This window comes from Oncorhynchus mykiss, chromosome 2 (genome assembly GCF_013265735.2).
Source record: "Oncorhynchus mykiss isolate Arlee chromosome 2, USDA_OmykA_1.1, whole genome shotgun sequence".
NCBI lineage: Eukaryota > Metazoa > Chordata > Actinopteri > Salmoniformes > Salmonidae > Oncorhynchus > Oncorhynchus mykiss.
The window spans coordinates 46,312,462-46,336,330 of NC_048566.1; the positions used below are offsets into that span (position 1 = coordinate 46,312,462).

At 42.6% G+C, this 23,869-nt stretch overlaps 1 protein-coding gene across 2 annotated transcripts in view; it reads right to left on the reverse strand.

Annotated features, from left to right (window-relative positions):
• Window positions 1-6,095: 6,095 nt before the first annotated feature.
• b4galnt4a (beta-1,4-N-acetyl-galactosaminyl transferase 4a) overlaps window positions 6,096-23,869 on the reverse strand; it is a 437,447-nt gene continuing 419,673 nt past the window's right edge. For both annotated transcript variants that reach the window (XM_021564073.2, XM_036949745.1), the window contains 10 exons: window positions 21,811-21,911; window positions 21,443-21,516; window positions 19,919-21,345; window positions 13,242-13,414; window positions 12,499-12,872; window positions 11,297-11,450; window positions 11,025-11,097; window positions 9,692-9,845; window positions 9,441-9,567; window positions 6,096-9,151 (listed from right to left, as the gene is read on the reverse strand). In XM_021564073.2, the coding sequence (XP_021419748.2) occupies window positions 9,031-9,151; window positions 9,441-9,567; window positions 9,692-9,845; window positions 11,025-11,097; window positions 11,297-11,450; window positions 12,499-12,872; window positions 13,242-13,414; window positions 19,919-21,345; window positions 21,443-21,516; window positions 21,811-21,911 (2,778 nt within the window). In that variant the 3' untranslated portion in view covers window positions 6,096-9,030. The remainder of the gene's footprint in view (window positions 9,152-9,440; window positions 9,568-9,691; window positions 9,846-11,024; window positions 11,098-11,296; window positions 11,451-12,498; window positions 12,873-13,241; window positions 13,415-19,918; window positions 21,346-21,442; window positions 21,517-21,810; window positions 21,912-23,869) is intronic.

Sequence of the window (23,869 nt, forward strand, 5' to 3'; positions counted from 1 at the left end):
GATCAGGGACAAGCATTGTGTAAATTGCATCCAGAAAAGTGAGCATATGGCCGGTGTTGTACGGACCCAGTGTGGCATTGTGATGGAGGACCCCGTTTTGAGTGATGGCAGCACACATAGTTATATTACCCCCATGATGTCCGGGGACATTGGTAAATGCCCTCTGTCCTATTACATTTCTTCCGCGGCGCCTGGTTTTGGTGAGGAAGCCAACCTCATCCACATAAATAAATTCATGGTGAATTACATGGGCATCCAGCTCCAATACTCTCTGTAACAGACAAAAGGATATACAGATGAGTAAATATGGTCTGAAGTACTGGAAGTAGTGTTGCAAACATACCTCTACAAAGTCATGTCGCATATTCTTAACTCTGTCAGAGTTTCTCTCAAATGGCACCTTGTAAAGTTGTTTCATCGTCACTCGGTGCCGTTGGAGGATACGTTGTGTGGTCGACAAGCTTACAGCATTGATGTTGTTAAATATGGTGTCATTCTTCAAGATATGCTCTCTTATCTCTCGAATCCTAATTGCATTGTTGGCCAAAACCATATTTATAATTGCAGTCTCTTGTACATCTGTAAACAAGCGTCCTCGTCCTCCATGATGTCTTTGCCTTTCCACTCTGTACAGAATTCAAACACAGTATGTGTTCAGCATAGGAACTCAACAATGTAAAAATAAATGTAGTACAGCATGATAACCAACCTCATTCATTCAATGCCGTGCAGTAAATGGATGGCTTAGAGTTACAAATGTGTATGCAATACTATGCAGTCATACGTATTTTACAGTACATTACTGTAATGCTAAAATAGTCATTATATAGTTGCATACCTGTTCTCATTTCTGAAGGTTCGAATTATGGACGCCACTGTAAATCGACTCAAGTTGGGCTGGACTCTCAGTCCAGCCTCTCTCATGGTCAAACCGTGGTTGATCACATGATCAACAAGTGTTGCCCTAATCTCATCAGAGATGGCTCTCCTTCCTTCTCTTCTTTGCCCTCGTCCTCTTCTTCATCTTCCTCTCCGTCCTACTCCTCTTGCTCTCTGTCCATTGTTGGCATCCATTGTTCAAAACAGGTAATCTGACCTATGACCTATTTATAGGCCTATACTACAGTAAAGCAGTGATTGGTTAGTGATCAGTTAAGCTATTAGTGTTTGCACATGTTTGCACATGTGACGAGTGTGTGTGGTGAATAAGTGTAGCATTTTGATTGGTTGTGTTTGGAAAAGGAAAGCAAGTCCCTTCCTGTTAGATTTTTGTGTTTTAGGTAGAGAATTGTGTGTAGTGTTTTGAAAAAAGTGTTTTATGCAATTGACAACTGAGTCAAAGGCTGAGAAATAGCTTGTGGTTTTGGATATTTGGTGTGTAGTTATGCACTTTAAGTGAGAGGTTTCAAAAATCGTGTGACATGAAAAGATTTTGTGTGTAAGCAGTTGGAAAAAACTGTGATAGCATTTCAGCTCTGATGAGGAAGTTGTCAGTAAAACTGACATTTTGAGTATATGTCTTTCTCTCTGCATTGGTCTTTCTAGATCAAGGGTGAAATACACTATACTGGTCCCAGATCTGTGTGTGCTGTCTTTGGCATTAAATGACCAGGAGTTGGCAAGTATAAACAGATCTGGGACCAAGCTAGAAATACACTGACATGAAGTGAAATACATTTAGACTTAAATGTAATGTTCCCCAATGTCATTGGATCTCCCAAATAGTAAACAGGACCATGTACCTCTTAGATGTTAAAAACCTGTTTGGGCTAGGGGGCAGCATTTTCACGTTGGATGAAAAGCATGCCCAGAGTAAACTGCCTGCTACTCAGTCCCAGTTGCTAATATATGCATATTATAGTAGATATGGATAGAAAACACTCTGAAGTTTCTAAAACTGTTTGAATGATGTCTGTGAGTTTAAAAGAACTCATATGGCAGGTGAAAACCTGAGAAACATCCAACCAGGAAGTGGGAAATCTGAGGTTTTTAGTTTTTCAACTCTTGGCCTATCGAATACACAGTGTCTGTGGGGTCATTTTTCACTTCCTAAGGCTTCCACTAGATGTCAACAGTCTTTAGAACCTTGTTTGATGCTTCTACTGTGAAGTGGGGCCGAATGAGAGGGGAATGAGTCAAAGGTCTGGCATAGAGCCACGAGCTCGTGACGCGCGTTCATGTGAAAGTTACCATTGCTTTTCTACAGACAAAGGAATTCTCCAGTTGGAACATTATTGAAGATTTATGATAAAAAACATCCTAAAGATTGATTCTATACATCGTTTGACATGTTTCTACGAACTGTAATATCTTTTTGTCTGAACTTTTGCCTGGACCTGACCGTGCGTTGTGAGTTTAGATTGTGTACTGAACGTGCGAACCAAAAGCAGTTATTTGGACATAAATGATGGACTTTATGGAACAAATCAAACATTTGTGGAACTGGAATTCCTGGGAGTGCATTCTGATGAAGATCATCAAAGGTAAGTAAATATTCATAATGCTATTTCTGACTTCTGTTGACTCCAACATGGCGGATATCTTTTTGGGATGGTTTGGTCTCTGAGCGCCGTACATTAAGGAGAAGTATATCTTTAATTCTGTGAATAACACATGTATATTTTATCAATGTTTATTATGAGTATTTCTGTAAATTGATGTGGCTCTGTGCAAATTCACAGGATGTTTTGGAGGTAAAGCCAAATGTAAACTGAGGTTTTTAGATATGAATATGAACTTGATCGAACAAAACATACATGTATTGTGTAACATGTTGTCCCGGGAGTGTCATCTGATGAAGAATATCAAAGGTTAGTGATTCATTTTATCTCTATTTCTGCTTTTTGTGACTTCTCCCTGGTTGGAAAATGGCTGTATGGCTTTCTGTGAAAAGGTGCTGACCTAACATAATGATATGTTCTGCTTTCGCCGAAAAGCTTTTTTGAAATCGGACACTGTGGTTGGATTAACGAGAATTTTTTAAATGATTACTTGTATGTTTGAGAAATTTGAATCATGAGATTTCTGTTGATTGAATTTGGCGCCCTGCAATTTCATTGGCTGTTGGCGAGGGGTTCCGCTTGTGGAACAGGGTCCAGGTTAAGTCCCATATATGAGGCACTTTGAGGGGTTCTTGACCCGTTCCGGCTGACATTTTGGTGTACAAAGCACTCTCTGAACATTGTAGTGCCTTATAGTACCATAAAGCCCCACCTGTTTTCTGCTACCACTCTGTCAGCCGAAGTGGCTTGAAGTGTCAGGTTTCACACACCACGTTTACATAGGGAGTGAAGTGTCACATTTTCTGGCCAATCCAGACAAATAATTGGTTTGCCCTCTCTCTGAGTCCAGTCTGGGGGATCGCATATGAGAGCGGACAGTCTAGAGATTCCAGCAGTTGTGGCTTCATCTCGCTTTGACATTCCCACCCTGATTAAGAGCTCTTAACATGAAAAAATACTAAATAATTTTATAGAATTGAAACACAACCACTTTCTCTTGGCCACAGAAGGATGAAATCACTGTGTGCGTAAAGCTGAAGTCTGTAGCAATTTGAATGCTGTGTCTGCATCACTCAGAGTTCGCTTGGCAGAAAATGCTCTGTCGTCAGTTCTATGAAATTGGACCAAATATGTACTGTCACTAAATATGATCATATTTGTTTTACAGTAAGAAGAAGAAACCTTATAGTATGTGGTTTGTAATTTGATTGTTACTAAGCATTTCAGTCATTTCAAGTCCTATTACCTCACTTTTGTTGAATAGTAAAAACATCATATTTCCACAGAATTTCTACTATGTACTTGAGCTTGTGTCTTCAAAAGTGAGTACACTTGAGTAACTTTTTATAGAACTATGCAGCACTACTAGTTATTGTTTATGGACATCTCATGAAAAATGATAACTTTTGGGTATGTCTATTTAGGTGGAAATCTACATTTTGCATGATCTTTTAAGAGGTGTAAGAATAGGAATATAATCATAATCTTAAAAGTAGTGATACTACTGTAATCATGTTTATGAACAGTTTAAAAGCTGAATGATAAATTGGTTGTAACTTGTAAAAAGTGGGCGAATGAGGCAGAGGTGAGGCAGAGGTGAGTGGTAATGTGTTCAAAACATAACTATAGAGATATCATGTTGCATATAACATATTGGTTTGAATAAATGGGTGTGTATCTGGAGTGTACAAACATAAAATAAGGATGAATGTTGATATTTATACATCGTGTTATTACCATGTTTGTGATATGTCGTTAATCCACCTGCTTTAGTTCAATAAACTGTAAGTTGCTCTGGATAAGAGCATCTGCTAATTGACTGAAATGTATGTTTGTTTCAGGCATAGGATCTGGTTTGAGAGAGGAGGTGAGAGTTACTTCAACAGAGCAGATGTTGCATAATGTGTTATTGGCATGTTTAATCTGTTAGATTTGTATGAAGCCTAGGAGAGGATGGGAGAGGCTGTGATAGTGCAGAAGGCGGGGCATGCCTCGTCCTGTACCAGTCACTGTGAGGGGTAATTACATTGAGCTTTTAATGGCCAGGCTGATGAAACACATACAGTCACAACGATCTCCTGTGTGTTTGTGTGTGTGCACGTGTTTAACTATACTTGCGGGAACCAGAAGTCCCCACAATACTAGTAAACTAAGACATGTTGACCAACTGGGGACATTTTGCTAGTTCCCTCAAGGAAAAAGGCGATTTCTAGGGGGTTTAGGGTTAAGGGTATAATTTGTGTTAGGGTTAGAATGAGAGGTAGGGGTTAAAGGTCAGGTTTAGGAGTTAGGGTTAAGATTAAGGTTAGATTTTGGGATGAGGTTAGGGTAAGGGTTAGGGTTAAGGAGGGTTAGGGTTAGGGGTTAAATAAAATAGGATTTTGAATGGGAAACAATTGTGTGTCCCCACAAGGTTAGTTAAACATGACTCTGTGTGTGTGTGTGTGTGTGTGTGTGTGTGTGTGTGTGTGTGTGTGTGTGTGTGTGTGTGTGTGTGTATGTATGTATGTATGTATACAGTCACACAGATATCCTGTGTGTGTGTGTGCCATTATTTGATCAATGCAAATGCTCTCACAACCCTCTTTAGAGGGACATGGGTAAAACCTTTTTGGGGGGACCAAGTTGTAATCTACTGCCATGTCTTTCCAACTACATTTGATATTCTTTACCTTCCAAATGAAGTGTGTAGATACAGCGCCCCTTAGTGTTCACATATGGAACAATATTGTCATCGTTTACAATCTGAGAATCTGTTAAATGGTCATTTCAATTGTTGATACGTACTTATTCATTATTTAAGTATATAACCAAAACAAGTGGTAATTATTTAAGTATATAACCAAAACAAGTGGCAGGGCTGCCATTTTGCTGAAATATGAATCCCACATTGTCGCTTTAAGAGCCACAGCTGTTCTTGTAGGCAGGTTTTGACCAGACTGCAATAGGAACTCCTATCTGTGTCTGAGCATCCCTAAGAGGTCGAGAGAAACATCCCAACAATGTGGAGACTTTAGCATAACATTTTATTTGCAAAAACAAACCAAAACGGATTAAAATAAAAATACAATACATTCTTAAAACTTTTTTCTCTACAAAACAATTTCACAGAAATTACCTTGGAATGTATATTCCTGTTTTTAACTTATATATGTATATATTTTCATGTTTCATTTTTAAATAGTCCTGTGTCAATGCTAAATGATGTACAGTAGACCTTTCTTTAGAGGGGGAGAAAAGGAAGGGGCAAATAAGAGGGACTTTAACTATCATAGTCAATAACCAATCATTAGCAAGCCCATATATGGCCTTCTTGAAGCCTTCCAGTCCATCCCGTCACAATAAGTACTGGGTAAGTAAACAAACTGGCCTCCAGTCATTCTGATGGGAGCAGGTGGCTTCCTGTTACACAACAGAAGCTGCCAGTGTCTCTCCATCACACCTCACATACCCTTTATGCCAACCCCCCCCCCCCCCCCCCACCCACCCAACCACAGACCACCCTGGTCCTCACAGTTTCTATAGCTTTATACCCCCCCCCCCCTCTTTTTCGCTCTCTCTCACAATCCCGTGTTCTTTCTCCCCCTCTCTCTCTCTCTCTCATTCTCTCTGTATCTTGGAACTTGTTTGTTCAGTGTATCAAGCTTTTTGAGTAGGATGTAACATTTATAGAACGTTCCAGATAGAAAAGTAATGTACAGAACTGACACGATTCCATCATTCTACCTGACAGGACATCCTTTTTGCTCTACAAAATGTATTTCTATCTGACACTTCTGTAACGTCACCCCTCTTGAAAAAGCCCACTGGTATTATCTTGATTCCCCTGCTTCTCCCCTCTTCACTACCTAAACTATAGACTCCCACCAAACCCAGGATAAAAGGCACACATTGTAAAATGGCCTTGCACTACCAAATCTCACTCAAATAAAATCTGTTTGACTTTATGTAGATCCACATCTTCAGGGAAGAGCTCCAGTGCTCTGAGTAACTCATTCTGTCTCTGTGTGCGTTTCTCTGTTAGTATTCTTATGTAGCTAAAGAAATATGAAGCTTCATCCCGAAACCCAGTCATACTTTGATTAACCAAGTTCAGCTCAGCATATGTTTAAAACATCACAGGCCTTAAAGCATAAATGTAAAAAAAAAAAAAATGTTTCAAAGTCTACCACTTATCACTCACAGTTCACTGCTCCCTTCCCAGTGCACTTCTTGGTTCGTTCCAGTTATATCTGAGGGTTTTTCAGAGAACTCTGGAGAATGGAGCGTACCATCAGCAGGATCAACGAGGGATCAGGGGATAAACCATGTGCCGATTCAGTGTCTGAGAGAAATAATAGTACACCCAAACCCAATATTAGTGCCTTTATTCAACCCACTCATCACTGTGACCTGAGATAGGTAGGCATCTGTTTTCTGAAATACCTCTGTAGGGGATAGTAGATCAACCTGGAATATTTTAATAAAATGTATCAAGTAATAAGTCAAGTAATTCATTAGTGTTGGCTAGCCTGACCATGAACACAGCACAATATCATCTGTAAATAGTAAGGGGAGAGTGGGGTAAGTTGAGCCTTTCTTTACATTCTGCATCACTCCGTGAAGGAAATATAGCATTCTTTCTAACAAAGATATCTACATACATTTCAGGATGTTGTGTAATCCTGGAAATAAGCAGAATTCATGCAAACATTACAGTTATGAAAACATAGCTTGTCCAAAAAAAGTGGTCTCTCTTGGCACAAATTACCCCAGGTATCGGGCAAGTTGAGCCACAGGACAGGGTAAGTTAGGCCACCTACACATTTTTGCAATGATTTAAATATTACTAATACATTTTTAAAACTATGTCTATCTTTATTTCCCAAACACAATTCAACACAATCACTTTTCTGTCTTTAAATAATTTTAAGCATATTTTAATACAAGCTTAAGTTAACACCTAACAGACATGTTGTACATAGGCCAGGCCCTGTTGTTACCTCATATCCCAGTGATAATGCCTTGAATTATGGCTGAACTTACCCCAAAGTAAACATTTTGACTATATTAGCCCACACAGCTACAATTATGCACTTTCATGCTAGGTTTAGGACCTCATATTGAAGCGTATATAGACCCCAAATGATTTAACAATCTTAAAATTATCCACATTGGTTTAAATACAAGCATCATGAAACCTCTAACACAATGAATTCATTTGACTTGGTGAATTTTTTTTTTGTTGGCCTAATTGCTTACCACTTTTTGATGTGGTTTCTTCCTTCATAGACTCCATGAAGTGATGACCTCTTCCTAAATGTTAGGTCAAATTATTCATTTGGTGTATGGTTTCCTAGAAATAAGGGTGGCTCAACTTACCCCTTTGACTCAACTTACTCCACTCTCCCCTAAAATTCTTCCAACAAAACAGCAGCGAGGCAACGCACAATGTTTGGAAAGATACAAGAAATCCATGTCAATGCCAGAAAAGAGAGAGAAACAGAGAGAGATAGCAAAAGCGAGAGAGAGAGATTGTAGAGAAAGAGAGCAATAGATAAGAAAATAAAAACAAAAAACGAGAGAGAAAGACAGACCAAAAGAAAGCAGGATAGACTGTGAAACGAAGTACGTTTTGCAAAGCACTTTGATAAATCTGATGCCTCGCTGTGGATCCCCCACTCCATACGGTCCAGTGTCTGTGTCCTCCTCCCATAGAACTGTACACATAACAGAGCTTATATTTAATATGCAACAATTTAGGGTAAACTTTCCCAAAATTCCCAGGTTGGAAGATGTTAAAAGATATCCGTAATCAGGAGTAAATAAGCAGGACATTTGGGAAAGCTGCACATACCGCATCATAGGCCTCTATAGTACATATGAAGCACCCCGGTTAGGTTTATATGAAGAAGCACATCAGGTAGACCCACTACACACTGTTACTTTCAACACCCAGACATGTCGTTGCAGTACTAATATCTGAAATTTGACACCCGAGTGACGGAACGCGTTTCCGGAACGAGTACTGTTCGCACGTACCTGAACACAAACAAATAAACATACTGTCATCAACACAAAGTCCTTCTAACGTTCCTCAGACATCTCCTCACATGGATGTTTTTGTAGAAAATCTTAGGTTGTCTTTACAAATGTCTCGCTAGAAAATAAAATATGCTTCCTCTGAACAAAACAAACAAAATACAAATAAACAACATTTTTTAGTCTGTCAGGTAACATTGCACCAAAAAAGAAAAAGACATTGCCTCTACATTGAGTTCTGTTAGTGAGGCGAAAGGTCAAGTCTATCCGGGTAGACGTCAACACCAACATAAAAAACAGATTCCCTCGGTTTTCCCCCTCAATGTCCTCCATTGACGGAAAAAACATCCTCAGGGAAAAGATATTCCTCAGAGAAGCAGGGAAGGGCATCCCTGAAAAGTGCCTATCTAAAAAAGGCAAAGTCAGGCAGTAAGTAAGCTTATTCAGGGTCTCTCCTCACACACAGTGGAGCTGCAGGTATAGGCCATGTGTTTTGGGTCCTCCTTAGCTAACCCCCTCCCTTAGGGGTTTTCTTGTTCTGAGCATTCCACATGCCCCTTTTGGAGTGGTAGTAGTGGAAGAAGTTCCTCAGTCTCAGTCTCTCCACCTCGAGACCGTTCTGTAGTACCCTTGAAGGAGGGAAGAGAGGAACAATCAGGTTAGGAGCCAGCGGTTGCTATAAAAATCACTCCTTTTCTTGTCGCCTCCAATGAGTGTAAAATACTTAACAGGTGAAAACAATGAGGTGGAAGCTCAACATTAGGCTGGTTTCCATCTGGTCAGCTCTTTCAAATCAGTGCAATGAAGAAGAAGAGAATACATCATTTTAAGACAATTGAGAAAGAGCCCAGAAAGGGGGGGAAGAGGGTTCGAAAGCAGAGGGTGTTGTGTTTGCAATGGTGAGGGTTGCCAGTTTACCTGTCCAGTAGTTCCCAGTCCTCTCCTCCCCAGCGGTCTTTAAACTCCTCTGTGTTCATCCCTCCGATCTTATCAAAGTCCGACTTATAAATCCCAAACAGCCCAAAGCCATTCACCTCCCAGTAGCCTGCAGAGGGAAAGTAAATCCCAAACATGGTGTGTAGTGTGGGCATGCTGCGTGCGAGATATGTGTGGATGTGTGTGCATGCCGTGTGCGTGATGTGTGTGTGTGTCTATCATGTGTGTATTACCATCAGGCTCTAGCGGGGAGCTGCCACAGCCCAGTCTCATGACGATAGGGGCAAAGGCCAGACGTCCCTCTACACAGTGCTTCCTGATGCTTTCCAGGATGTTGAGGGGGAAGTGGATGTGAAGGTCACACAGGAATGCTATACTGTGGTTGTCCTGTAAAACACACATACACATAAATACGATGTAATCAACACTAAAGTACACACAATCATGGTTACAGATTCCCAACATACTCAGTCCCACTAACTCAAACGCCACCCAAAAACAGTCAATCTAAATGCTCTACTCTACTGTGTGTGTGTGTGCGTCTATGTGTGTGTGTGTGTGTGTGTGTGTGTGTGTGTGTGTGTGCGTGTGCGAAGCATGCACTCGTGTGTCTGTATGTGTGTGAAAGGCTTTGATATAAAACACCCACAGTCATTCAACTGTGAGTGACACCCCAGTCTTCCCCATGTGACAGGCTTGACACTCAAATGACAGATAACTGTTTACCCAAATCATTGAGCGAGAGAGAGAGAGAGAGAGAGAAAGAGAGAGAGAGAGAGAGAGAGAGAGAGAGCAAGAGCGAAAGAGAAAGTCTATGTGAAAGTCATGACACTCCAATGATACATAACTGTCTGCCCAAATCCCTGTCGCACAGAGAAAGAGAGCGAGAGAGAAACAAAAAAAACAAGAAAGAGAGAGTTGGGAGAAAGAGAGAGATCGGAGAGAGAGAGATAGAGGGGAGGGTAGTAGTGGGAGAGGGAAAGAGAAATAGAGATAGACTATGTGACAGCTTTGACACTCCAATGACAGATAAATGTCTGCACAAATCCCTGTCGCACAAACAGAAAGAGAACCCCATTGAATACATGTCTGTCTGCCTGTCTATCAATCTGTCAGGCTATGGGGTCACAGAGAACTGGACAGTTTGTGACAGTCTGAATGTGTGCGTGACTCTCGTGGGAGCATCTGAGACCTCTTGACCTCTGCAGAGTCAGAAGCTAACCATAATAATTTAAAGGGAGCTCCGAATACGGCCCCTCACGATATCAGAGCATATACCGTGACTATCTCACTGTATTTAAAAAGACCTCACTGAGATTGAGTAACAGTTACAAGAGTTAGGATATAAAATTGTGATGCAGCTTTTTATATTACTCATCCTGTCAATGTGAAATTGTATGGTTAGTATGGTCATGGCGTGTGTCATTGTAAGAGTAAAAAGTTGTCTAGAAGCTTCAGCCTGCTCTCTACTGAGTGTGCATGTGTGTCACCTCAATCAGGGAATTTGCAAATGTATTGGCTGTATATTAATTTTCTTTCCCTTCCTGAACGACCGCTATCTCTCACCTCAATAGTGTCCACTCCGATCTGTAGTCCCGCTGAGCGCTCAAAGTTCCCTTCTCTTCTCAAGTACTCATACCTGACAAAACACACAAACAATCACATCAGTCAACTCCAGAGTTTGGTCCAATTACATATCCAATATGTGTGTGTGTCAGTTAGAATTGCTCCATGGGACTGTTCATAAATTCATGAATCAATTCAATTCCTGTAGTAATTCAAATGCACTCCTATGGAGCTACGGATGAATTCTGAGACAAACACACACACACACGCACCTAGGCACAGTGCTCTCTCGGAGGGCCTGCTCCACGTCCATGTCGGTGCTCTCGAAGTCGACAATGATGATGCTGAAGTTGTCGTCCTTAGTCTGACGGTGCAGCTCCTCCATGTCTGTGATGAACTGCTGCACCCAGCGAGCCTGGTTCTTCACTAGAGACACACAGAAAGAGTGGTAAGTGCTTTAACTTTCCATGCCAATAAAGATTATTGAATTGAATTGAGGAATGGGAAATTTGTGTTTACAACACAAGACTACCTAAATCAGATAGAGCAATCTTCAATTCCCAAGCTTTCCTTTCAGATCTACAAGAGTGTCTGCTTTATTTTCCAAACCTCTCCCCTGCCATTCCATGTAGTTTATCTATTCCGGAGCTAGCACACTTTCCAGGGCTACAATAAAATTGTGAAAGGTGTGGGAGTCCTTGAGGAATGGTTTGAGAAACACTACTGTTGGAGAAGGGACTATTGACCCAACGAGAGGTCAACCCTCCAGTACTGGGGCCTCATTTATAACCGTAATAAATTGCACCCAACATTTCTGCGTGCTCGTTTTTCTGAAAAGTCTACGCACGTACAAAAATACTGAGATTCATAAACTTTTTTTTTTATAGTACTACTGATATTCACTACTGCATTGTTGGGAAAAATCAAGCACGAAAGGCATTTCACTGTAGGCTACTTGACATGCACATGCACATGACAATAAAAACATGAACCTTGATACATAGACCTACTTAAATGTAAAAGTTTGCGCTGCCTATGATGTTGCAAAACTTTAAATACATCTATTTACTAGGCTACTTGGTCCAATTAAATGAGAGATGCACATGGTAATTTATTGTATTGGCCCCTTTGGGAATATGAACCAGTCAGAAAAGGTGGAGAATATATTCTGCAATGGGTATGAAAAAAAAATTGGAAAAATATTCCTTTGTCTAATTATAAGCTTCTTATGTCTAATTATTTTAGACTATCCCTAATGGCAAATGGTTGCATTCTTGTTAATATGTTTTCCTGTTTTTAGTTTTTTATGAGTAAGCTTTTCATCATATCTCCCATTTGCACAAAATACTTACTTTCCAGCTTGCAATATAATATTTCAACCATTAGAAAATGTGCTTATACATGGTCTAAAGTTTGAGGGGAGGTGAGCACATTCTTACGTCAAGTGAAAAATAAATAAATGCCTGGTACCTACCTGGCACCACAAAATGCACCATCACATCCTTCCGCCACTGCAGCATGACCGGCTGGCACAGCAGGGGGTTGGCGTAGGCCGTGCCCCACGGGGTGGCCCCGGGCTGGGCAGGGGGGTGTGTGGAGGTTGGGGGTGCGGGGGAGCTGAGAATGAGACCAGGTGGGGACCCAGCAGGGGCCGAGGCGGGGATGAACTCCGTGTTCTCCAGGCTGTCTCCTCCCAACCGGCCACGGTGGAGGAGAAGGTAGATGTATTCCGAGAGGCGCACCACGTTCCGACCGCGCTCCATCAGCTCCAGTTCCACCAGGTAGCGGTTTCCCCGGGCTGAGTCTCGCCTCTTCTCCACATTGATGATCCGCAAAAGGGTGTAGATACTGGGGGAGAAAGGGGAGGGTGTGTTTAGTAAAACAAACATGCAACTTCACTGCATTGCTTCCATCCCCAAATACACATGCACACGCACACGCACACACACACACACACACACACACACACACACACACACACACACACACACACACACACACACACACACACACACACACACACACACACACACACACACACACAGAGAGTTCAAATACTTTAACTGGGCTTGATTGAGCTTTTCTGGGGCAATTGACCCAATAAAAAAGTTACAAGACTGTAAACCTCGCCCATCTAGTACTCCAGGCAGGATAAGGCAAACACTAAAAGTATTCATATAGTATCTGAACCCAGGTCTTGCACAATCACACACTAACCCTCCGTTGCGCTCGTTGAGCTTCTCCATGTACTGTGCCAGCACATCCACCACCTCGCTCTCGGCCAGCTGCAGGTTCCCAGACACGTTGCAGCGCAGGTCATTCCAGTCGGAACGCAGCAGCTCAAAGTCCATGGGGTTGACTGAAAACGTTCTCTGCCAGTTGATGCTCTCCTATTTATTCATAATTATGTTTATTTGACAGTTTCTGCACTTAAAACATTCATGTTTTATGCATTGTACCAGATATAGGTAGACAGTCCCTGGGCAAATGAACAATAAAATCATTCAACATTAGAGCCTGAGCGATAGGCTTTGGGATTTTTTGTGTGTGACTTTTGTTGTTATTTTAGACAAGGGATGAAATATAGACGTGTTCTGCACAAATTGAATTTCAAATGAAAAACAGCTCTACAAAGAAAAATAAACATTATTACAATGAACTGATTAGATTAGCATGACGTGTTGTTTATTGTAGGGAAAAGTGGGGTAAATTGAGCCTTGTTTCGAGGAAACCATACACAAAATGAATCATGTGACCAAATATTTAGGAAGAGGTTATCATTTCATGGAGTCTGAAGGAAGAGACCACATGGAAAAGTGGTAAGCAAAATTATTTTCACAAAGTCAAATGAATTTATTGTGTTATAGGTTTCATGATGCTTGTATCTAAACCAAAGTAGATCGTTTTACGATAGTTTTGTACATCAGTTGGGGTGTCTATATGCTACAATGTGGTCCTAAACCTAGCATGAAAATGCATCATTATAGCTGTGTGGGCTAATATAGTCATAATGTTTGCCTTGGGGTAGGTTGAGCACATGGCCATGGGGTAAGCTGAGCCAATGGTCACCACACCCCATACAAATTAGGATTAAATCCTGTCCGTTTTATGCATGCTATGCATAGTATTTTGGCAATGTGTCATGGATATGAACTCAAGATAGTGTATTTTTATTGTTCCAGAGCAGACATCATCATGCCCCGTGCATACAAACGTAAAATAAGCAGGAGTCTAGCCCCCCGTGAGGTTCTTGAGAGAGCAGACAAGGAAGTGAGATAAGGGTAGAAGTCCATTTGAACAGCAGCAAAGGGATGAAAAAAAATAGACTGAATGACACTGAAGATGTACATTTAACATCAAATTAAACAAACATGTACCTGCGTGTAAGAGAGGCTATGATAGATGGGCAGAGGCACACAAGGTCTTCTCTGATGACATGGAGTCTGAGCTTGATAAACATATCAAGAATCTAAAAGGAGCAGTTTCATGGCCTACAAATTGGCACATAGAAACAACAACCCTGTCCAAAACAAGTGGTCAAGAAATTGAAGGGTAAGTGATATTGAACATAGAGCTCTATATCGGAATGTAGGCATACATTTAAGATATACAATATACCACACCCTTATTCCATAAACTAAACACAGCACCATCACCTAGTGTCACAGGATACCAGCACCAACTTACCCCAAGGCAGCTCAACTTACCCTGTCCCTATGCTCAACTTACCCTACTTACCCACTTACCTAGGGTAAGTTGTACCAAGAGACCACTTTTTTTGGAGAAGCAGATTATTTTCAGGGATACACAACATCCTGAAATATATGTTGATATATTTGTTAGAAAGAATTCTACATTTCCCTTGAGGGGTGGATTAGCCATCTGGCAATTCTGGCAAATGCCAGATGACTGGACAGTTTTTTAGTTGGGTGGGCTGGACAGTTTTTTAGTTGGGTGGGCTGGACAGTTTTTTTAGTTGGGTGGGCTGGTCAAAATCGACACACGAACACACTATTTTGGTGACATGGCCAGCAGCCCATGGGCCTGTTAAGATTTTTGTGCAATTTCTGTTATACTAATCTATAATGGCTGATCAGTGGGCAACGGCCGCCCCCCTACCAAGATGGGCTGGCCCGGCTTGCTTATAGGCTGAGCTGAGATCACACAAACTCACATTCAAAGTCAAACGTGGCATCAGCAAAAGAGACCTGCTCCAACTCTGTCATCAGTTAAACAGCCAAGATCATGGATCTTTACAAAACGGAAAGGGTGCCTATAAATGTAGAATAAGCACATTCTACATTGTTACCTCAATCAAAGCACTCTATTTTTTGGCCTCTAAAACCATGTTTTGACCAAATAGTAAAGTGTATTATCCTCATGATTCCGTTCATGAAAGTATGTGCACCTGTGCCTGTTTCGCTGGGGCCTGCTACTGTAATGAGCAAGTCACTGTCCTCTTCCCCCATCCGCTCGAAAAATGTGTTCTGAACGTATAACATTTTAAGATGCAATTTCTGAAAAAAACAGCTTTGGAAGCTTCATCCCTTCTCCCTGTCGAAGAGACGAGGGCCTCGTCTTTCTGTATGTATAATTTGTATTTCTCAACTCTCAATATTCAGCTCAATAACAACTATTTTACAACCAATATATTTGATATGGCCTTGTGATGTTGGAGTGGCACGCGTGCGAAATGCGCACCAGCCATTGCGAGAGCATAGGCATATAGTTCTACTCCTGAATGCTGATTGGCGACCCTCTTAAGGATTCGCCCCTTTTTAAAGATTTTTGCATAAAATGACAGACCCAAATCCAACTGCCTGTAGCTCAGGACCTGAAGCAAGGATATACATATTAATGATACCACTTGAAAATAAACACTTTGAAGTTTGTGGAAATGTTAAATCCAATGAACCATTGCATTTCTGTTCAAAACTTTGTATCAAGACTGCCCAGATGTGCCTAATTGGTTTATTAATACATTTTCAAGTTCATAACTGTGCACTTTCCTCAAACAATAGCATGATATTATTTCACTGTAATAGATACTGAAAATTGGACAGTACAGATAGAATAACAAGAATTTAAGCTTTCTGCCAATATCAGATATGTCTTTGTCCTGGGAAATGTTATTGATACTTACAACCTCATGCTAATCACATTAGCCTACGCTAGCTCAACCATCACGCGGGGGACCCACCGATCCTGTTGAGGCGCATTCCAGCAGGAGTCTATTCCACAAGTTACCACCAGCTAAATCTATGACGTTAAAATGACTATTTACTCTGTTCCAGAGTAGCAAGCAAGGGATAAGAACAGCGCCAGCCAGTATGGCAATGGAACATTTAGAACAAACGACTGGCAACCAAACCAATAGAACAAACCACTCCATCTTGTGGAAGGATGAAATAGTATGAATAAATCCATAAAAATAATGTTTTTAATTAAAATATTTAAATCATTATTTTAATATGTTGGTAACCTGTTGCATAACAGTGATAATGCCCTCGAAGCCAGTGTTTGGAGGATACATTGGCATGGATTGTCAGCGTGGGCCTAACACCTGTGCCAATATATCCTCCAAAAACTCTAAACACTACCTATGATATTAGTTTGTACACATAAAGATGTATGTAATTAATCTCTATTGAACCCCAAAAATCAGGAAAGGAGTCCTATTTTGACAGTAAAATATAGCAATTACAGTCGTAATTGTCAACCCAAAATTAATGACAATCACTGGATTAGGTTGCACAAAATCTTGAAAAATACCTCCCTGCTTGGACATATTTATATTTATATATTAAAATAATATAAATATATTGAATACCTCCGAAGTCTATTTATTACATTCTTAATAAAGCACTATTAAGTACTTTATTTGGCCAGGGGCTGGTGCTACCAACTGTAAAAGTTAGTGGGACCAGTGATACCAGGGGAAAATGTCTGGAGCCCTGTAATAGTAATTCACATTTAGGGTGTGACAGGCACTAATTTGTATTATAAACTGGATGGTTCAAGCCCTGAATGCTGATTGCCTGACAGCTGTGGTACAGTGGGGCAAAAAAGTATTTAGTCAGCCACCAATTGTGCAAGTTCTGCCACTTAAAAAGATAAGAGAGGCCTGTAATTTTCATCATAGGTAAACTTCAACTATGACAGACAAAATTAGAAAATTATTTAAAAAATAATTTTGTAATGAATTTATTTGCAAATTATGGTGGAAAACAAGTATTTAGTCACCTACAAACAAGCAAAGTTTCTGGCTCTCACAGACCTGTAACTTCTTCTTTAAGAGGCTCCTCGGTCCTCCACTCGTTACCTGTATTAATGGCACCTGTTTGAACTTGTTATCAGTATAAAAGACACCTGTCCACAACCTCAAAAAGTCACACTCCAAACTCCACTATGGCCAAGACCAAAGAGCTGTCAAAGGACACCAGAAACAAAATTGTAGACCTGCACCAGGCTGGGAAGACTGAATCTGCAATAGGTAAGCAGCGTGGTTTGAAGAAATCAACTGTGGGAGAAATTATTAGGAAATGGAAGACATACAAGACCACTGATAATCTCCCTCGATCTGGGGCTCCACGCAAGATCTCACCCCGTGGGGTCAAAATGATCACAAGAACGGTGAGCAAAACTCCCAGAACCACACGGGGGGACCTAGTGAATGACCTGCAAAGAGCTGGGACCAAAGTAACAAAGCATACCATCAGTAACACAATACGCCGCCAGGGACTCAAATCCTGCAGTGCCAGACGTGTCCCCCTGCTTAAGCCAGTACATGTCCAGGCCCGTCTGAAGTTTGCTAGAGAGCATTTGGATGATCCAGAAGAAGATTGGGAGAATGTCATATGGTCAGATGAAACCAAAATATAACTTTTTGGTAAAAACTCAACTCATCGTGTTTGGAGGACAAAGAATGCTGAGTTGCATCCAAAGAACACCATACCTACTGTGAAGCATGGGGGTGGAAACATCATGCTTTGGGGCTGTTTTTCTGCAAAGGGACCAGGACGACTGAGATTTTGAGTGAAAACCTCCTTCCATCAGCAAGGGCATTGAAGATGAAACGTGGCTGGGTCTTTCAGCATGACAATGATCCCAAACACACCGCCCGGGCAATGAAGGAGTGGCTTCGTAATAAGCATTTCAAGGTCCTGGAGTGGCCTAGCCTGTCTCCAGATCTCAACCCCATAGAAAATCTTTGGAGGGAGTTGAATGTCCGTGTTGCCCAGCAACAGCCCCAAAACATCACTGCTCTAGAGGAGATCTGCATGGAGGAATGGGCCAAAATATCAGCAGCAGTGTGTGAAAACCTTGTGAAGAGTTACAGAAAACGTTTGATCTCTGTCATTGCCAACAAAGGGTATTTGTATCAACAGTATTGAGATTAACTTTTGTTTTTGACCAAATACTTATTTTCCACCATAATTTGCAAATAAATTCATTAAAAATCCTACAATGTGATTTTCTGGATTTTTTTCTCATTTTGTCCATCATAGTTGAAGTGTACCTATGATGAAAATTACAGGCCTCTCTCATCTTGTTAAGTGGGAGAACTTGCACAATTGGTGGCTGACTAAATACTTTTTTTGCCCCACTGTATATCAGCCCATATACTGAACCACGGGTATAGCAAAATGTATTTTTACTGCTCTAATTACATTGGTAACCAGTTTATAATAGCAATAAGGCACCTCAGGGGTTTTTGGTATATGGCCAATATACCATGGCTGTATCCAGGCCCTCCACATTGCGCCGTGCATAAGAACAGTCCTTAGCCGTGTTATATTGTCCATATACCACACCTCCTCGGGCCTTATTGCTTAAATAAGTCATTATCATTTATAATGTACAGTATAAGGCTTAAGCAGGCAGGCAGACAGACAGACAACTAGAAGAAGCACAGTGACAGCAGAGAAGCCACAGTTACAGTGGTGGGTTGTATTTCCAGTGGTGTTTTTACATATTGTATTTGTTTTAAGGAAGTGGCTGCGGATCCAACTTTTCAGGATCTTTAGCATAACGTTACTGCAAGACAAAAACACCAGCGCATTTTTCTCGTGGCCAAAACTCAACAGCTCGTGCCACTAGGCAAAATACACAGGTAGGCTATTCTACAGTAAACAACATCTGCTCTAAAATTCTCTCTGCACATCAGTCAAAAAACAACACTGTAGGCTACTTCGAAACAACACTATATAACTCAAGATCTAAATGCATATCCCCATGAAACTGATTGAGATGAAATGGTTGATGGGTAAAACTTGAGGAATTATCATTCACGATTGAATGCGGTGGTGTGGATATATTTGGTTCCGTTATGTAGAATACTGTGATTATTATGTGAGACATTGATTCAACATGATCCAACTTTTTTAAACAAGCACCATTCGCCTGAGCAGCCTGTTCTCTGTGCATAAAAGTCCCCCAAAAAGTCTGATATGCAGCCACGACCTTGTTTTAAACATGAGTTGGTTAAAAAAAGAAGGAGGAGGACCATGTCTCGCCAGTCACTTGTACCGAAACGGTTAAGAAACGCTATACTGTACAGCCCTAACGCCTGTGTCTATGTAGGGTGTGTGTGTAGGGTCAGGGTGTAGGATTTATGTTTGGGGATGGGTAGTGTGGGAGGCGGTGACTTGGTGGGGCATGCAGTGATGTGTGCTGGTGGGGATAAAATGCCAGGGCTGAATTCTTGTCCTGGTCTGACCGTGGACGCAGTGATGCTGAACGTAAAAAATGACTCAACATACCCTACTCTCCTCTATGTAAATACTATGGGTGGTTTAAAGGCCGATTAGATATGTTGGTAAAAGGTCAACATCAACCGATATATCGGTCTGGCTCAATTCAATACAATCAGAAGCAGTTAAATCACAACAAACCTCAGCCCAGCCTGGACGCGCCTCTTCAGCCTCGTAACTGTAGTCGGACACCCCACCCTCCTCTGGTTCTGGGTCTGGGTCAGCGTTCGAGCGGATTGGATCAGGCTCTGGGTCGGGTTCTGAGGGTTCTTGGTCTGGGTCGGGTTGTTTTTGCTGTGACTCAGTGATCTCAGAGGTTTTGAGGTATGAGGTGACCCTGGTTTCTAGCCTGCTTTCAACTCTGCTCTCGATAGTTTGGGGATTCTCCAAAGAGTTGGGGGGAGTGGGTGAATGAGGTGGCGGGGGCTGCAGGTGCTGGGGCAATGGGGTGCCTCTTTTACTGGGTAAGGTGGAGTCTGCGGCAGCCTCTCTTTCTGGGGGTATGTGGGGCTCCCTTCCCCCTCCTCTAACTCTCCTTCTCTCTCTGTTTCGGAGCCTCACTACCGCCACCCTGCTGGCAGCCTGGTGAACTGCGCCTTGTCTGCTAACACTAGCATTAGTGCCACGTGGGGGAGCTTTGCCGTCTCTTAGTGGGGGTTTGGGCCAGAGTTGGGGGGCAGTGACGAGCCCCCTGCTCCCCGCTCCCCCTCTCCCCCTGGATCGAGTGCTCTGGAGGTTGACCAGTCTGGTGGTCTTTCCACTCTGGTACAGAAACACCCCAGGAAAGACCTCTCTCGGATGACGCGACCCCGGACCCCTGCCCCTCTCCCTCTCCGCCCTCCTCTCCTCCTTCTCTCGCTCCCTTTCTTTGACTGGCCGCGGCCTGGTGATGTAGATCTTGTTTTCATCCTTCTTTTCCCTATTGTTGTTGTTGCCGGCGGCGGCGGCAGCATTTTTGTCATTACCATGGTTACGGGCGGCGTTATCATGGAGACGGGCGTTGGCGGCGTTGTTGCTGGGGGCGGAGTTACTAAGGATCTGCTTGGCACGGCTGGCAAGGGCCGAGAGAGAGGTCTTCTGGGGGAAGAGCAGGGACGACTTGCTCAGTTTGGGAGGGGTCTCCTCTCCTGCACCCCCTCCTACTCCTCCCTTCCTGCCCGGCCCCCCGGGTCCTAGCGCAGAGGGACCCATCCTGATCCAGGAGAGAGAGCGACCGTGGACCATGTTGTCAGACTGCGGGTGCAGCTCCTCGCTCTCTGCCTCGGGTCTCTCTAGAAGTCCCCTCCTGGAGGTCTGTCCCCCTCTTCTCCTCGGCCCGTCCTTGTCCCACTCTCTGTCTGTCTGTCCATCACTCTTGTGGAATTGTTTTTTCTCTCTACGGACCACAATACTGTTCTCCTCCTCCCCCTCTCTTTCTCCAAGGGTGGGTCTGGAGGTGTGGATGGATAGGCTGGGGTGGGAGGTCCTATTAGCTGATAGGCTAGGCGGAGCGGTCCTATTTGGTGATTGGGTACCTACGATCTCGGCCTCATCTTCCGGGTCCACCCCTTCCTCCTCTTCCGGGAAATCTGTGGCAACAGAGAAAGTTAATCGTTAAAGGGTGTGTGTGTATGTGTCTTGTGTATGTATATGTGTATCTGTGTGTCAGTGGGTGTGTGTACTTACCGTCTGGGTTAGGGAAGAAGAAGGGTCTATCATCGTCCTCCTCGTCTATCTTCATGTACTTGTAGAAGCCAAACCTGTCAGAGAGAGAGCACGAGAGCGAGAGAGCGAGAGAGACAGTTAGCACACACATATACACAGAAGTCTAACAATACCCCAACTAAGTGTTTCTCTTTCTCTCTTCTTTTTTTTCTGTTTTATATATTTTTCTGTTTGTATCTCTCCACCTATGCTTTTGAGAGTGGTTACATTTGTCCATCTTCATCTTTCCAAACCAAGTGGTGGAGCAGGCATATTTCTCTGCTCTGCTTCCATCTGTGAATTACAATATAATAATCAACTGTATGTGGAAAATAGCCAACCGAACTTACTTCTCCAAGTAGATGGGAGACTCCCTGTAGAAACACTTGTTCTCTCTCTCCATGTGTGTCAGACGTGTAAAGTCATTGGGATAAATGAAGGACAGGTACACCTGAGGGGGAGACAAACAGGGACAACTCAGTGAATAAAGACAGAACTAATAGATACAGTGCTAATAACATGTATGGATAAATACTGATCAAGTGCAGGGTCCTGTTCATTAAGGAAAAGGTTTTGCAAAGGAAAAGGAAAGTCCAGGGTAGCCCCTTACTGTTTCAGTCTGTTTTTATCCATTTGGTGCCAAATGAATATGACCCTGGTATTCCTTCCTCAAAAAATATGATATTTATCTGTTAATAATATTTTGGTGTAAAAACACACTTTGACCAAAAGAGAACCCTAGAGGTTTGTTCAGCGCTGTCTTCAATACAGAAGAGGAAGAAGATGAGTTTTAAACACTCAAACCAGTTGATATCAATTTTTTCGAGCTGAAAAATGATGGCCAGAGCTTACCCATGAATTTGCGCAACAATGTAAGTCAATAAGTCATAGTCTTTGTCAAAGTATGATATATTTGGGCATGAAGTGACAATACCGAACTGCCCGCTTCGTGAACATTTGTGCCAAGTCTTTCCCTCTGATATGATGTGGAATTTTTTTTCCATCTATGTTTCAGGGCTGGGTTAAATATGAATGGTAGCACCGACCAGCATGGCATTGTTTATGAATCAGAAACACATGCAGCGTTTGAGAGTCGCGACTGAGCTGAGCAATATAATAGATCATCTTTGGCTATAGCAAACATGGTGGATAAATGAAGATAGTTTACTCAGGCTTTTTACCATTTACCAAATGGTCAGTTCCGGTGTACATTACGTACATTACGCCTTTTGGTCCTAGACTTGGCGCTCTGGCGATTCTCTCAAGCTCTGTCAAGTTGGATGGAGAGCATCGCTGCACAGCTATTTTCGGTCTCTCCAGAGATGTTCAATCGGGTTCAAGTCAGGGCTCTGGCTGTGCCACTCAAGGACATTCAGAGAATTGTCCCCAAAGCAACTCCTGTGTTGTCTTGGCTGTGTGCTTATGGTCTTTGTACTATTGGAAGGTGAACCTTCACCCCAGTCTGAGGTCCTGAGCATCTCGATCCTGACTAGTCTCCAAGTCCCTGCCGCTAAAAAACATCCCCACAGCATGACGCTGCCACCACCTGTCACGTTCTGACCTCTATTTCCTTTGTTTTGCTTTTATTTAGTATGGTCAGGGCGTGAGTTGGGTGGGCAGTCTATGTTTGTTTTTCTATGTTTTGGGGCAGTTCTATGTTTTCGGCCTAGTATGGTTCTCAATCAGAGGCAGGTGTCATTAGTTGTCTCTGATTGAGAATCATACTTAGGTAGCCTGGGTTTCACTGTTTGTTTGTGGGTGATTGTTCCTGTCTTTGTGTAGTATTCACCAGATAGGCTGTATTAGGTTTTGAGTTCTCACGTTTCTTGTTTTTTCGTTAGTTTGTTCATGTATAGTGTCGTGAATAAAATACAATGAACAACCACCACGCTGCGCTTTGGTCCGCCTCAACTTCACAACAAGAGAATCGTTACAGAATCACCCACCACAACAGGACCAAGCGGTGTGGTAATGGGCAACGGAAAAAGCAGCAGCAGGAGCAGCGCGAGGAGGTATGGACATGGGAGGAAGAATTAGACGGAAGAGGACCCTGGGCTCAGCCAGGAGAATATCGCCGTCCCAAAGAAGAACTGGAGGCGGCGAAAGCGGAGAGGCGCTGGTATGAGGAGGCAGCGCGGCGTCGTGGATGGAAGCCCGGGAGTCAGCCCCAAAAATTTCTTGGGGGGGGGCTAACAGGGAGTATGGCTACGCCAGGTAGGAGACCTGAGCCAACTTCCTGTGGTTACCGGGGGGCTGGAGAGACCGGGCAGGCACCGTGTTATGCTGTGGAGCGCACGGTGTCCCCAGTGCGGGTGCACAGCCCGGTGCGGTACATTCCAGCTCCGCGTATCGGCCGGGCTAGAGTGGGCATCGAGCCAAGTGCCATGAAGCCGGCTCTACGCATCTGGT